Here is a 16,714-nt window from a genome sequence, read left to right as displayed (position 1 = left end):
CACGCCATCCCCTCCCTCTTTCTCCTCTTCTCTCTCTCACACACACTTTCTCCTCCACGGGCGTAATCCACGTCCTCCACAGTGAGAAGGGGAGGGCGGCAGCGGCGCGACGGCGGCCGGCGCCCGGGGGGAGAAGGGGAGGGCGGCTGCAGCGGTAGCCAGGGGGGAGCGCGAGGAGGACGGGGGGAGCACGGCAGTAGCAGCGGTGCTTGGTCCTGGCGCACCGCCGCCGTCGCGCCTGTCCCTGCCTCCTGCCGCTCCGGCTCCCAGCGCTGACGCCGACACGGTCCTCTCGCCTCGCCGCCACCGCCAAGCCGACGCCGACGCTGGGGAGATGGAGGAGGCGGCGCCGTCAATGAAACACAGCCCATCAAGATGAAGATATCTCCAGGGAGCAGCATGTTTCGTCCTCCTCCTCTCGCGAACAGTACCTTCGCGGCGGCGCCGAACAGGGGCGGCGGCGGTGGCGCGACGCTGTTCGCCGCTTTCCCGACGCTGGACATTGTTGGCCGCCGCGTCGTGAGCTCCGGCGGCTTCACGTTCCCGGCGCGGCTAAGGTAGTGAGCACCACTGGCGACGAACTGCCGCGCGAGTCGCTCGATGTGTTCTGGCCCATTGACGAGGAGTCGGTGCTCGCCGCTGGCTTCGCGCGCGCCCTAGGGGTGGCGGCGGTGGTGACCCCCTCGCCGCCTTCGCTCCTAGCCCCACCTCCGCCGTCGTTGCCGCATCGCCGGACTTCTTCTCCCGCCTCGCCCCGGCAACCTCCTTCCCCACTCGCCGGCCGGCTGCCTAGAGAGGAGAAAGTGTGTGTGAGAGAGATAGAAGAGGAGAAAGAGGGAGGGGATGACGTGGATTACGCTGACATGTGGGGCCCGTGTGGGTTCCACGCTTACTCAGCCGCCACGTAGACCAAAACGGTGGTCAAAACCACTAAACGAACTCTTGGCCGGTTTTATATAATTAAGGGATCTCGTATATTTGGTTTTGCGGTTTAGTGATGTTTTTTATCCGACGACAAGTTGAGGGACCTTCGGTGTACTTTTTCCAAAAAAAAAAATCAAATTGGGCATCGCATCGGCAATTGCTCGCTGAAACCTGCAAACTAATGGCGCCACCGCTGCATTTTTCGTCTCGCCCCACCAATCCAGCGGGCGCCGGATCGCTGCATCAGCAGCCGCCTACCCACTCGCCAGCCTCGCCGTCCGTCAACCTCCCATGCTTTGCGCCGTCGGCACCCTCGCCTCTCTCCTCCCTCTGTCGCTGCCAAGAATTCAAGCAAGAGGCGGGAGACGAGGCGGCTTACACGCCGGTGCCCACATGGTGCTCGACGAAATGGGTACAAGGACGACACATTGGATCCGATCAGGAATAACAGAAACAACGTGACGGGAAGGCATCGCCGGAGGGTTATTGACGCCGACAAGATGTGTCGCCAGAGTGTTCCACGGTGCCAGCCGACTGCATCGCCGTGCTAGCTTCTCACTGAGGTCAGATGCTGTGTGTCTGTACTGACATTCGTTAGTCCTATTTTTCATACATTGGCTGCATTCTTTTTTATTTCTTGTCCTAAAATAAAATTGGGTGGGTTCCCCCTCTTGGCTGAAATAACAAATCTGCATACAAATACAAATGCCCGGGGCCTTCATTTACCTATAAACAAAAATTTGTTTCGAAGAGAGCAATAATCGCTCTCTTCAAAAATAATCGCTCGCTTTTTTTTTCTGCAAAACTAGCAAAGTCTTCAAATACCTTTGTTCTATGGGCCTTGACATGCATCTCGACAGGTCAATTTGACAACTAGGTAGTTTCTTAAGAGCAAATGGATGAGCATAGATGCTCTCACATGATTAGTAGGTGGAATTTTATTCCCTCTTGTTTTCAATTGACCAATAATTCATGTTTTGCAAGACACCACCTCTAACATATATTTACTATGCATCATATCAAGCTAATTGTTGAATATGACTTGATATACAAGTATACAACTCTTACCTCCTGTTTCTATATATATGCAATTATATTCTATATACAATATAAATACTAAAAGTAGAATTGGGCTTAATATATAACTCTTATATTGTGTTTCCATAGATATAATTGTAAATTTATACAACTGTTCCTATCATTCTACACCGTTATAATTTGGTTATATCATGATGTAATGTTTTATATTTTATTTTTTTCTCCAAGTAATGTTGTAATTTCTAGGCCTTCACATCGAACATGGTGTTTTCTTTTAGAGCTATCTTTATAATATAAAAGATATGTCTTCAAAATTTCCTTTTTTATCAGGTGTAAGTAGTAACTAATGACTTTAGTTCTACTGGATGTTTCTTAAGTTCAAATGGATGACAGCAGGTGCTCTCACATGGTTATTTAGATGCTAATAAGGTATCTAGAGTACTGTAGTGTTATAGTTACCTGTGAACCATATTTTAAGTGGCTGATCATTGGGGACACATCACAACAAGCACACTCCCATCTATTTCCTCTGAAGCGCTCGTCCATATTTCTCTAGTGCACCCCAAAGTCTCCACTGCTGCAGTGTTTCCTTGTGTTCTTGTCAGTTGTGAGCGCAACAATGGCTGAGGTTGTTATCGGACCACTAGTTTCCATGGTGAAGGAGAAGGTTTCCAGCTACCTTCTAGACCAGTACAAGGTTATGGAAGGCATGGAGCAGCAGCGCGAGATCCTGGAGCGCAAGCTGCCTGCCATCCTGGATGTCATTGAAGATGCGGAGGAGAAGGGAGCTTTTCGACCTGGAGTAAGCGCTTGGCTCAGAGCACTCAAGAAGGTGGCCTATGAGGCAAATGATGTCTTTGATGAATTCAAGTACGAAGCCCTCCGGCGCGACGCAAGGAAGAAGGGGCAGTTCAACATGCTCGGCATGGACGTTGTAAGCCTCTTTCCTTCTTATAACCCTATCATGTTTCGTAATAAGATGGGTAAGAAGCTACAAAAGATTGTGGGGAGCATTGAGGTCCTTGTCTCAGAGATGAACTCCTTTGGGTTCATACACCGGCAGCAAGCTCCACCATCCAATCAATGGCGTCAAACAGATTCTATAATGGCTGACTCTGAGAAGGATATTATAAGAAGATCCAGAGATGAGGAGAAAAAGAAGATTGTGAAGATATTGCATAATCATGCTAGCAGCAATAGGGATCTGTTGGTCCTTCCAATTGTTGGAATGGCTGGGCTGGGAAAAACCACCTTTGTTCAGCTCATTTACAATGAGCCTGAGATCAAGAACCATTTCGAACTCTGGAGGTGGTGTTGTGTGTCAGATGATTTTGATGTTGGAAATATTGCAAATAGCATCTGCAATAGCACAGAGAAGGATCATGAAAAGGCATTGCAGGATCTGCAGGAGGCAATAAGTGGGAAGAGGTACCTAATTGTCTTGGATGATGTATGGAACCGGGAAGCTGATAAGTGGGAAAAATTGAAGACCTGCCTTAAGCTGGGTGGCAAGGGTAGTGCAATACTAACAACTACTCGTGATTCACAAGTAGCTAGAATTATGATCACTGGTGTAGTTGAAGCCTATAATCTTGAGAAACTTGGCAAAGAATATACGAAGGAAATAATACAGACTAGAGCATTCAGTTTGGCTGGCAGTGATGAGCTATCTGAAATTGTTCAGAAGTTTGTGGACAGATGTCAAGGTTCTCCTTTAGCTGCAAAAGCCTTTGGTTCTATGTTGAGTACCAAGACCAGCATCCTAGAATGGAAGAATATAATAGCCAAAAGTGACATTTGCAACGAGAAGACTGGAATTTTACCTATACTAAAGCTTAGCTATGCCGACCTACCATCGCACATGAAGCAATGTTTTGCTTTCTGTGCCATATTCCCCAAAAATTATGAGATTAATGTGGAGAATTTGATTCAACTATGGATGGCACATGACTTCATTCCACTAGAGGAGAAATATCATTTTGAAACGACATCAGGGGAAGAAATTTTCAAGGAACTAGCTTGGAGGTCATTCTTTCAAGATGTCAAACAAACTCCTCTTGTGTGCAGTAATAATGGAGACAGGGCGCAACTCCGATACACCACCACATGCAAGATACATGATCTTATGCATGACATTGCTCTATATGTTATGGGGAAAGAATGCGTAACTATTACGGATAGGTCCTATCGCAAAGAGTTGTTGTCAAATCGTTCGACTTACCACTTGCTCGTGTCAAGGCATAGAACTGGAGATCATTTCGATGATTTTCTGAGGAAACAATCTACAACTCTCCGGACATTATTGTATCCAACATGGAATACTTATGGATCGATACATCATTTATCGAAGTGCATTTCTCTACGTGGACTGCAGCTATATGAAATCAAAGAACTTCCAATTAGACCGATAAAGTTAAAGCACCTAAGGTATCTTAATCTCTCAGAAAACTGCGACATCAAAGAACTTCCAGAGGACATATCCATACTGTACCATCTACAGACATTGAATGTTTCTCATTGCATTAGACTTCGCCGGCTTCCAAAGGATATGAAGTACATGACAAGCCTACGGCACCTCTATACTAATGGATGCAAAAACCTAGAGTACATGCCTCCAGACCTTGGACATCTAACTTCTTTACAGACACTAACATATTTTGTGGTTGGTGCTATCTCTGGTTGCAGTACTGTCAGAGAATTGCAGAATTTAAACCTTTGTGGTGAATTAGAGTTGTGTGGTCTAGAAAATGTATCAGAGGCACAAGCAAGCACAGTCAATATTGAAAATAAAGTGAAACTCACACACTTGTCTATTGAATGGAGTAATGACCACCTTGTTGATGAACCAGATCGCCAAAAGAAGGTACTAGATGCTCTAAAACCTCATGATGGGCTCCTGATGTTAAGAATAGCATTTTACAAAGGCAATGGTTTTCCAACTTGGATGACAGATCTCAGTGTGCTGCAGAACTTGGCCGAGCTCTATCTAGTTGGTTGTTCAATGTGCGAGGAATTTCCTCAATTCTGTCATTTGAATGTCCTAAAAGTTCTTTGTCTCACAAGTTTAGACAACCTTGCAAGCCTATGCAGCTACACAACATCCAATTTTTTTCCAGCACTAAGAGAACTTCAGTTACATCGTTTGGAGAGGTTGGAGAGATGGTCGGCGACGGAAGGAGAAGAAGTGACATTTCCCCTGCTTGAGAGTGCTAGTATAATGAACTATCCAATGTTGAAATCCCTTCCAAAAGCACCAAAGCTTCGGATATTGAAGCTAGTTGAAGAAAAGGCAGAGCTATCCTTATTAATTCTGAGGTCTAGATTTTCTTCATTATCAAAGCTAACACTGTCTGTTAGTGACGGAAATGCAGGACTGGAGCTTGATCAGAATAATGAAGCACCTCTTTCGGAAATGGAGTTATGTGGCTGCGCCTTCTTCTTCCCCTTAGGCCCATCCCGTCCAACAGTTGGGATATGGAAATGGTTTGGACAACTTGTGGATTTGAAAATTGAATCTTGTGATGTGCTTGTGTACTGGCCAGAGGAAGAGTTCATATGCTTGGTTTCCTTGAAGAATTTGGCCATTGAAAAATGTAATAACCTAATAGGCCACAGACATGTGAGTGGGGAGTCAACTCGAGTTCCAAGCGATCAGTTGTTACCGTATCTAACGTCACTATCAATAAGGCAATGTAAAAGCTTGGAAGAGATCTTTAGACTTCCACCATCTCTCACATCTATTTCTATTCATGATTGCAGAAATCTTCAGCTAATGTGGAGAGAGGATAAGACAGAGTCAGAGAGTGTAATACAGGTGGAACGCAGGTCGGAACACTGCAATGACCTTGTTTCCACAATTGTTCCAGATCAGCAATCTCCATCACTAAGAAATAATTCTCTGCCATGTTTAGAGAGTCTAACCATAGGTAGGTGTCATAGATTGGTAACACTTAACCATCTACCACCGACAGTCAAGTCGCTGGGAATTGGTCAGTGTGACAACCTTCATTCTGTTCAACTAGACGCGCTGAAGCATTCCCTCAAGAAGCTACTAATATTTGGCTGTGAGAAGCTTTGTTCCGTCTCAGGACAGCTGGATGCACTCAAGCGCTTAATTATTGATCACTGTAATAAACTGGAGTCATTGGATTGTTTGGGAGATCTTCCGTCACTACGAATCCTCCGTCTTGAGGGATGCAGACGCTTGCAATCAGTAGCAGGGTGCCATGGTCGTTACCCACTTCTTCAAGATATTACGATTAAATACTGCCCAGCTATAAATGTGAAGCCTCTGTATGAACGCCTCGGGCAGCGGATTGATAGTCTTGAGATCAGAGAGTTATCAGATGTTCATTCAAGAAATCCTGAAGAAGGTCCCTTTCGATCAACCTTCCCTTGATAGTAGTACTACCTTGCTGTACTTTTTGCCTGTTGAGAAACTCAAATTTTAATCACTACTACACCTACTCTGTTATTGTTTTAAAGCTTTCCAGTCTTAGTTCTACATATATGGCATGCATGCATGTGGTTTTGATACTAGTTTCTTCCTTTTGCCCATATATATGAAAATGCACGACTTATTATAATCTTCACTTTCGGATTGTAGTCACCTGTTCTCATAACCTTGAAAGTTGAAACTTCCATTTGCAGGTTACCCTCTAGTCTATTAATTCTTTTAGTAAGTGCTCACCTGATTTACATGTTTGAAGTTTGTTTATATAGAGGAATTCTCTCTCTCTTATTTATCACAGATTAACATCGAGGAATTCTGACTCTCTGTTATACATTTAGGGCCATTATTGAGGGATCCATGGTCTTGGAAATATGCTATTCCTGGATGTGGTGGATATTGGTACAACCAGGATGATTGATGTCCTGACCTGATTATAGGAGATTTACCTGGAAGGTTTGTGAGATTGACTCGTGCATTCTCAATTTATAGGTTTTAGTAGCTGAAACGTCAAATTTGGTTGCTGCTGCTTTCTACAGGTGAAGTACTATTGGTGCGTCTGGCTGGACGACTTCCAGATACACGATTGGTGCATAAGTGACTGAGAATATAATATATTAGTTATCTTTCTAAACATGATCTCCACTTATCTTGGGTAATGTAAATTGGATCAAGCAGCTTGAAGATCTCACGCTCTACAAAAATCTGACCTTAATGTACACAGTAGGTGATGCTCTACTTGTGGTTTTTCTTGCTCATATGAAGTGTCTTCTGAAGAAATAAACCATGTCTACACTCTGCAGTCTGTAGTATTAGTATTCATGTAGTTATCTGGTACAATTTTCTGTTTCCCTTTTTTTCTGGCTGTCTTGTATGATCCTGATTCTTTTTTTTTTTTTGAGGGGAACGACGGCAGAAGGACTGCCGGAATATATTAGACGAAATAAAAGTTATTTACAGACAAGAAAACAACAAAAACACAAAAACGAAAAAAAGCATCAAGGAGGTTGGAAAGCCAAGAGTCTTTGATCAATGTCTTGAAGAATTAGGGTGGCCACCCTATCAACCGTTGTGGGATTTTTTTGGAAGATACGCCTATTCCATCCCAACAGAATGAGTTTCACATCGTCAGCAGTATGACCTTCCCTACCCTCGCAACATCACTGGATACATTGGTGAACGTGAGGCTGTAATATTGTTTCTGAATATTGTTTGGTCAAAAGAAGCCTTGGGTAATTGCATTTCCATTGGATCATTACCTAAATTGGTTAAGTCTCGGTTTGATTTAAATTATTGAGCTTCATGGGTTGCTACAATTTAGACCGAGGGAGTACAATTATTGAACTTATGTGTTTATGATTTCAATTTAGTACAGAATCCGTCTGACAGCTGCCATTTTATCTTCAATAACACCTCTATTGTCCTCACATTTATCCTCTATCCCAAAAAATAAAAATATTTGGAGCACCAGAAAGTCACCTGAAGTGCTCTGCTTTGCTCAGCGTAACTCATCTTGCACCTGCGATGCTCTGATTTCCTCTGCTCCGCTGACCAGTGGCCAGCCATGAAGCTAAAGCTAATTAACATGATGTTCCACAAATACATTCACATTAATTGGCTGCATACTGGGCGAGTTGCATTGGTCGTGTCTCCTGTTACTCGGCTCATTTTCATTTATGTAAATTAGCTTGAGTGATCGTATGAAAAATCATTTGATGCAAAAGTTGTATAGAGATTATGAGAAGGAAAAAAAAACTGCATTTTCGGTGTTCGACCGAATGGTTGCGAGGATAACGTGTAGAATCATAAAGGGTATTTCCCACCCCAAAAACTAGCCAATAAGGTTATGGGCTCTTCCATTTATATATTAAGTCATTTGCCCTTTCACAACCAATGTAGGACTATTCAACACAACGTATACCGTCTTACTCTCGACTGTCATATGATGATGAGCTTTCTGTGTGACATTCACAATTGTACAAATAGATGAGTTGCACTAGAGGAGGGCGTTCAACCGCTTGGCTGGTGAGCCCCACAGAGACTATAGACGAGGCCTTGCAATTGGTCCCCTTCCCCCTGCAGCTCCGCGTTGAATCAAATGTGGTGGGTAACGCCCTTTTGTTTCGGCTTATAAACCAACTTGTAAGTCGAAAAGTCTAAGCCTAAACAAATAAGCGGCCTTTTCGTTTGGCTTTTCTAAAGCTATAAGCCACTCTAACACTATTAAGCCAAAAGCTAAGTTGGAGAAGCTTTTTTGGCTTATGTGAGGTAGATGTATGACTCCACTATTAAACTTAGGACATTAAATCCACCGGCTTATAAATCATATAAGCCAATAAGCTAACTTAAAAGTCTAAGCCAATAAACCTAAGCCTAATCGAAGAGGGCCTAAGTCTCGTTGTCACATTAGACTTCTAAAGATTTACAATAGCAATCAAAGAATTTCTAAACTTGACCGATAATAGGTAATCTTTAAGATCATTTGGCCCTTAGCTGAGTGGTAAATGTTCATTTGCCTTACATATGCCTTTGAAACGCGATCAACTGCTACTGAACTGTCAGGCAGATGATCAATTTTCACGGTATAAAATCGTACATTGTCATATCTTTTCAAGGATGAAAAAAAAAACTGACCATGTTAATACTCTAGAATCCATAAAAAATTCAAATAAAATTATAACAATCCAAGCAGCCCGAAGTTGCTACATTATTTAGAAAGTACAACATGCAGGATCATGTTTTGATAAGACAAAATGTCGACAACAACAATAATGTGAAACACACATATAATTTATGCTTCCCACTTTGCACGGACTTAACGTGGACTCCAGTTTCAAACTTGACGACATGCAATTGAAGCAAACCTGAAAGAAATGGAGTGCACAAATTTCTTACAGATCGAGTGAAACAAAATAAGATAGTAAAAGTAACAACCACAACTAGCTTGCTACTTAGAGAGAATTCTATTTACCTCTTTCATGGGTTGCCAGAAAGATCATGGCTGGCAACAATATCAGGTGTCAGTAGCACCGTCATCCTCTGAACCCCAGTTATAATCACTCTCTTCGCTATTATCCTCTTGGACCTCTTCTGCATCTGCTCCGAAGGTGGCAAGTCTAGGATGGTTGGGATTTGCACTTGCTTCTCTCTTGATTGCAGCCACCGCAGACTCGGTATCAGAACGTACAGTCCCCTAACGGTAGATTATTACGTTCACTTCTTTCAGACGCAAGCGGTACCTGGACCTAGGACTCCCGTGTCGCTCGCTCGGGCGGCCCGGGAGGCGATAGCCCCAAACCCCCGAGACCCCACCGCCGACCACCTCGCCGACGGCGGCACCGCCCCCCTTTGCCGCCGGCGGCGCCCCCACCCTCCTCTACCTCCTTCCCACCCTCCCGTCTTTCTCCTAGCCTCCCTCCTCATTTTTTGTTCTTCAATGTTCTCATTCCGAATCTGGGTTTTCAAGCCGCTGATGCCCCCCTTTCCTGATTGTGCTGGTGGTGGAATTAGGGAAGGCTGTTGTGGCCATTTTTCCCGTTCAAGGGTTTCGTCTAGATCTGTCGGGAGTGGGACTTGCGGTTTGTGGGGTGCTGTCGGTTGTGCAGGTTGGCGGCGGTGGGACCTGCCGGGCTAGTTAGCGGCCGACGACCTGGGACCAGTTCCACCGCGCATGGCTGTTGGGTTGCGCGGTGTGTGCTAGCTGGTAGCGAGGATGGTTTTAGGGTGTTGGGTGAAAAGCTCTGTCCGACTCATCGCCGGACTGACGGCGATGAACATCCTCGGACATCATGCCCCTCCCTAGAGGTGTCGTCGTAACACCCTTGTTCCTCCTTGCTGGGTGAAAACCCATTCCAGTCTCCTGTTTATGTGATGGTGGCGTCCTTTCCGACGTCGTCACCTTCTTGAAGGCATCATTTTTGGAGAAACCCTGCAACCAGTCCCCCTGCTTTCCCATCCTTCTCCCCTATTCCATCCACTCCTTCTCCCCTTTTCTTCTGTTGTCCGCTTTGTGCCTTTTCTGTCGTGCCCCATGGTTGGAGTTAAGCCTGCCACGACCAATTTGGCCTGATCTGTTATCTAGGAGTTTGTTGGTGCCGACTCCCTTACCTGAATCCCCTCAATATTAACCTGCTCCTTGTTTGATAGTTTGGGTCTATCTCTTCTTGATTGTTCTTCTCCATTGGCTGTGATGGCCTCAGATCTTTGCATCTCTCTGCCAGTGCTGTTGATGTTCCTCCTACCTGTGAGATCTCCACCTCTTCATTATCTCTTCTGTCTACCTCCCTGCTCCGCTATACCCTTTTACCTGGTTGTCTTGGCCACATTGTTTAGCAGCCCTCCCCCTTAGGGGCTTCTTTCCCCCGAAGGGCGTTGGAGGCTGTTGAACTTGCTAGCACTTTGTTAAATCCATATTGAAGACGTCTTGATGCGGATGGCCCATGACCGTAATCTTCAGTGGCCCTCCCTCCTTTGGGGCTTCCTTTCCCTAAAGGGCGCCGGCAGGCATTGATGCAAGCAGCAACATGATGAAGTCGTGTTTTTTTTATGGCTAATGCGGGTGGTCCTGGACAATCACAGCCTTTTGATCGCCGGAACTCGAGTTGACATGCTTGTGGCAGAAATGGCCCCCTGGCCCTATTGTCTTATGGTGTTTCAAAATCTGCGTGTGAAGCGGATGTGGTCGAGATAGGGCCTAGCGTAAGTGATTTTGATCTTGGTCAGGTGATCTTGTAGGTGGAAAATGTCAAAGCTTCTCCTTCTGTCTCTTAATCTTTTGTATTCTCTTCTCTATATCTCTCAGTGCTTTCTCTCATGTTATCCTCAAGGGCTCCTGTGCTTAGAAACTCTCATGTATCTCTTCTATGTAAGATGGTTCGAAGTAATATATTCAGGTGGGGAAGCTCTCCCCCCCGGTGAATTTTCAAAAAACTTCTTTCAGACGCAGGAGATTGTTGATGCCAAAATAGAAACCATGGGATTTTGCCATTAATACGTGAAATGGAATCTCAAGCTTCTCCAGCTTTGGCATAGCCCCTTTCCCAAATGTTAGGTACGCTCCACCATCGTGATCGCTGCAAACAAGGAGAAACTCCTTGAGACATGGGAATCCCGTGCTTTGGACTGTAAGCTGTTTTTTTGGGTTAGGTTCTAGCCATATTTCTAGATAGAGTAAGGCTGGCAGGTCTCCAAGTGTTTCCATATCTTCCTCCTTTATCTCACGTAAATTGATGTTCAGGTATGCCATTTTGGTGAGACTCGGTTTAATCCACTTTGGAAGTTGTGGGAGAAAGTGATTAGTGCTCATGCGAAACAATCGGAGGAAACAAGGGATAGGGAACCAACGTTCTAAGAGATCATCGGAACTGTTATCTATAATATGCAACGATTGGAGTTTGTAGCTGCTTAGTTTACAAAGTGAGGCGAGTAACATCTCTTCTTTTGTCTTGCACTTGCTGAGTTTATCAGACAAACTTATTTTGAGGTCCCTCAAACTGGTTAGTTCACCAAGCTCGGGCACTGTACTTGCTGAGCTATTACTTATATTAATGCCTGTCAGCACCTGTAGATTCCTCATATTCCCAATCCCATCTGGTAGCTTCAAGGAATTTCTAAGTAGATGTAGTAACTTTTTCAACAGGCATAATTCGGTGGGCAGCTCTTCTACGAATGTTTCACTTATGTCCAATGTCAGCAAATTTTGGAGCTTTGCAATTTATCTTGGTATGTGTGATATGTCTGAACCACGAAGGCTTAAGTACTTGAGTTGGAATAGCTTGTCTGTATTTTCCAAATCATACTGCTCCAAATTCATAGAGCCTTCAAACTCCAACACTCGTATAGCCTCAAATCGGGCAAGCTGTGGCAAAAGATTCATGTTCCCACCAAAGCAGGTTAGAGATCGAACATGGCTTAAATCTTTGTTTACTAACAGACTTGACAAATCATTATCAGTGTCCTCGATGGATAATCGATGAACGTAGCCATGCAAAATTGTTTTCCTTGTTTGGCCACGTAACAATGTAATAAAGTTTTCTTCTGTCGCCTTTGAAGTGATAAGTTCAAGCATTATATCATGGACGCGGCATGCACGGGCCTTACTGTCAAAGCGAATGTCCACAGGTTGGACCAGGCTTCTGTTGACCAGCTCACAAAAGTAGCTCTCTGCAACATCTTCCAAGTTCATTCCACAATCCTCAGAGACAAAGCCTTCAGCTATCCATCGCCATAGTAGCATGTTTGTTTCAATAATATAATCCTCTGGAAATATGCACAAATATAGCAAACATGTCTTAAAATAGTTTGGAAGGTCATTGTAGCTAAGGGAGAGTATGCTTTTCATTCCTTCTAGATTTTGGTTCTTGTCCAATACAAAACCAATCGATTCTTTCACTTTCTCCCACTCTTCCTTGATAATTGGTCTGTTTGATAACAAACCAGATATACTAATAATTGCTAATGGAATACCCCCACATTTCTTCAAGATATCTGTTGAAACTTCTTGTAAAATATCTGGGCAGCCATCCTCATCTGTGCTGAAAATTCTCTGGCAAAATAGTCTTCTAGAGTGAACTTCACTTAGAGGTTCCATCTCAAAATTGCGGTCAATTCCATTTAAGCAGCATGACCGTCCAACATCGGAAATGCGTGTAGTAATTATAATTATACTAGAACCATTCTCCGGGAAAACAACACTGATAGCTTTCCATGCCGAAATAGACCATACATCATCAATTATAACAAGATACCTAGTTGAAGTTTATAAACAATATAAGTTTGTGTAGGAAAAAACCACTCTATTATATCACGAATGTAGGTATAAAGAATTTCTCGAAGTGGAAAAGAAAAAGGAGCTAGAGAATTACCTCTTATCCACAAGTAGTTCTCTTAGCTTTTCAATAAATTTCTTTTCATTCCATGTGTCAATATCTTTGAGGAACGCATCTTTTGTAGGCATATGGTATATAATATCCTTGAAGATTTTCTTCATATCAGGCTTTTGTGATACCGACGTAAAAGCAGGGCAATCAAAATGGATTTTAACCCTACGATATACCTCACTTGCTAGAGTTGTTTTTCCAAGACCTCCAAACCCCACAATAGACAATACCTTGCGATGCTTTATCAACCTGCTGTCTGCATCCAACCAATTGACAAGTTCATCCCTTGGACTATCTATACCGACAAGATGGTTCTCTTCCGCGAAGAGAGCAGCCAACCGTGGATCAACAAAAGCATTAGTGTTGCTAGAGCTACTACAAAAAATATCATCAAGCTTGTAGTTGTTCTTTTGATCTCTCACCGAGATAACTCGCATCTTCAGTTCTTCAATCTCGGCAGCAATATTATGCCTTGAGCCAAGAGTTTTGAGACGTTTTGCACTCTTCCCGAAGAAGTCCTTGACGCCATTACTAGTGTGGTGCTAGTCGTCGTTGGCACCAAGTTGGTGCATGAACTTGTCAATGCAGTCCTCGATGTCATAGGCAAGCTCCCTCAACTCGCTTATCCAGGCCTTCACCTGGATGTCAGGATCCTCGAGTGATGTCTACTTGTGGAGCGCCGCATGCATGTTGCTCAACTCCGATCTAAGAGAGCGTATCTCATGGTGGACACCTTTCAGGCGTGCGCACTCGTCTACGAGCAAGGTATTGAGCTTGCCCAGCAGTGGTCCCAGTGCCCCATGTGAGACGCTCACCACGATATCCATGGCTACTGATCGATGTGTGCTTTAGTTTGTTCTTGGTGGTCTGGAAATAAATGACTGAAAAAATATCACTAGAAATTGAGAGAGATGTGTGTGAGATAGCAACCGGGGCATGCAGCAGTCGAGGAAGAAACCAGAGGCGGAGGATCGGAGAAGGATGAGGAAGATCAAGCCGGGAACCAGATCTCCATCGGATTCATAGCTTCTACCATCAGCCTATCCCTTCTTGCTTTGCCGTGATGATGTGTTCCGTCTGCAATAATGCAGGAGGCCACCACCTGCAATAATGCATGAGGTTCTGTACAACAAGTTGGATCACAGCATGGCTCCAAGTTGGCAGGCAGTTAGTGATTGTTTTTAGTGGGCCCAACCCTAGCCGTAGCTCAACCAGCTAAGAAGGCCGGGGACCCAGCCGGCCAGTCATGCAAAGACAACCACCCCAACCGGGCAGGACAGCCAGGCAGCCTGCCAAGCTCAGTCGAAGGGGACGTATGGCCAGCCAAACACAACGCCCGGCGACTCGCCCCGCCTTCCCTTCCACTTGCAGGATCCAGACTCACATCGGCTCTACTGTATTTAAGGGTGTAAGGGGCTAATCCATAAAATCAACTTATAAGCTAAAATAAACTGCGAACCTATTTATCTTAATTTATAAGTGGGTACGCGGATCAGCCATATGCACACCTGTTAACATCAAAATTCGGTAAGCCCTATGGTCATCATCGGCTTAAAATCATTATCGGCTTCAGCATCTTAGAATAGGACGATGGGATATTTTGGTCTTTTATTCTCTCCTTTAATTTTATATTAGAATATTAGGAGTTGCTTCTTTATATGGGATAGAGGAAGTAGATTAAGAACCAGAGCTCCATCGGATTTCTAACTTCTCTGCCATCAGCGTGCATTCCTGTGCATCAGCCATTTGCATGCTGCTGTTTGCTGGGGTTGGTGGGTCAGCGCTCCATGTCGCTTTGCTGGTGAACTTCTGGTTTGCAATAATTCAGCATCGGAGGCCGCGCCACCTTACATACAACAACGTACTCTAAGAGCAAGTTTAATAGTATAGACAACTACTAGCTACAATTCATCTATATCCAATCTAACAGCTCATTCATACAATAGTTACATATTATGCTATTAATACCTGGTCCCACCTGTCATACACACACTGTCTTGGAGTCCGTACTACAGCTGGCTACAAATCTGTAGCCCGCTGCCCTTCTCTCTCCTCATTTATCTCTTAAAATATGTTTGCAGCTTGCTTATACTCTACTATTGTACCTGCTCTAAGGGCAGTAGCAATGCGTCCTAGCATATTGCTATGCCACAGCTGCCACGTAGGTCTGGGAACTCCAAAAGACACTACATCCACAATTCAAGTGTGGCAAGCTAGTGTGGTTTAGAAACTTTATAATGGGACCCACAGATAATATAAAAAATCTCACCCCTCCCCCACCCCCACCTAATCCTCTCGTGTCTTCTCCAGGGAGGCCATGGCAGCGTGCTCCGACCGGCTCAGCGAAGCTCGGCGGCGGGCCAGCCTAAGCGCGACGCCGCCTCTCTTCCTCCAACCAGGTGGAACAGCCCACGCGGCGATAAGTAGCAGCTCCAGCGGCGTCCAGCGGTGCGGCAAAAGACGGCGGCGGAGACGACACCGTCGTCGACAGTGGAGGCGCAGCACTGGAGCTGCGCAGCCGCGCGCGGACCCCGCCAACGCCACCGGCGCGCGAGGGGGTGGCGAGCTTCGGGAGCTCCGCCCGAAAGACGGCGGTGGATCTCGGGAGGCTCCTCGAGCGCCCCTACTCTGGCGAGCCCCACGCAGCGGTGGCTTCCCTGAGCCCCACGCAGTGACGGCGAGCTCCCCGAGCACCCCTACTTCGGTGAGCCTCCGCCGAGCCCCACGCCCCGAGTGCGCCTACTCCGGCGAGCCTCCTTTCTCTCCCTCTCTCGCTTTCTTATTTCTCGTGGAGGTGCTTTTTTTTTTTGACAAAAGTTGCTGAGGTTCGTGTGGCTAAACTTGGTCACGCGAAGCTGGGTTGGGAATGGTCCCCACTCCCCTCTCTCCTTCACGCAAGCGATTTGCCTACATGGCTCTACATTGCCACACGCCACGTCCTTGCACTGTAAATGGCCTAAGTTGGCAAGTACTCCCTGTTTATTTGTGATCCAAATTCATTTGCGCGCGCGCGCGCACATACACACACACACACACACACACATATATATATATATATATATATATATATATATATATATATATATATATATATATATATATATATATATATATAAAGGCCAATTTCGGACAGAGTGAAGTGGGGGCCCATCGCTAGAGGCTTGGGCCAGAGCGAAGCGGCCGTTGGGCGTTTTGTAACCTCATTTGATATAGTACAGTTTTGTTGGCTAGCACTCGTGTTTTTTTTTCTCTCATATCTTAGGAGGGTTTTCCATGTTAAAACCTCGTGTTTTCTGTGATTGATCTATTGTTCTTCATCGTTTATTTGCCTATCGTATCCTAACACTCCTTTCATCCCATAAAAAATCAACCTCCTATCCAGATTCGTTATTTTAGATGATGTCCCATTCTCACCTAGGTTGAT

At 44.9% G+C, this 16,714-nt stretch overlaps 1 protein-coding gene and 1 pseudogene across 2 annotated transcripts; one reads left to right on the top strand and one right to left on the bottom strand.

The window, feature by feature from the left end:
- The first annotated feature begins 1,069 nt into the window (after positions 1–1,069).
- LOC127786036 (putative disease resistance protein RGA4) lies at positions 1,070–7,805 on the top strand. 2 transcript variants are annotated; one of them, XR_008019890.1, is made up of 5 exons: positions 1,070–1,487; positions 2,293–6,335; positions 6,754–6,868; positions 6,952–7,135; positions 7,315–7,805. XR_008019890.1 is itself a non-coding variant. In XM_052313360.1 (4 exons), exons 2-3 carry the CDS (start codon positions 2,582–2,584, stop codon positions 6,831–6,833), a joined length of 3,834 nt encoding a protein of 1,277 aa, XP_052169320.1. In that variant the 5' UTR covers positions 1,070–1,487; positions 2,293–2,581; the 3' UTR covers positions 6,834–6,868; positions 6,952–7,286. The 2 variants fall into 2 exon arrangements, 1 of the variants encoding a protein (XP_052169320.1); XM_052313360.1 differs by lacking the exon at positions 7,315–7,805 and having other exon boundaries at positions 6,952–7,286.
- Positions 7,806–9,839: 2,034 nt separating this feature from the next.
- On the bottom strand, positions 9,840–14,472 carry LOC127786114 (disease resistance protein RGA5-like; annotated as a pseudogene).
- Positions 14,473–16,714: the final 2,242 nt, after the last annotated feature.

This window comes from Oryza glaberrima, chromosome 10, assembly GCF_000147395.1.
Source record: "Oryza glaberrima chromosome 10, OglaRS2, whole genome shotgun sequence".
Classification (NCBI taxonomy): Eukaryota; Viridiplantae; Streptophyta; class Magnoliopsida; order Poales; family Poaceae; genus Oryza; species Oryza glaberrima.
Note: the sequence above shows the minus strand (reverse complement) of the source record. Positions and strands in the feature narration are given on the sequence as shown.

Excerpts from the sequence above, each read along its gene's own strand:
- LOC127786036 (XM_052313360.1), top strand. The coding sequence starts at position 2,582 with ATGGCTGAGGTTGTTATCGGACCACTAGTTTCCATGGTGAAGGAGAAG. Across the intron at positions 6,336-6,753 it reads TTCAAGAAATCCTGAAGAAG|GGCCATTATTGAGGGATCCA; the intron begins GTCCCTTTCGAT and ends TTATACATTTAG.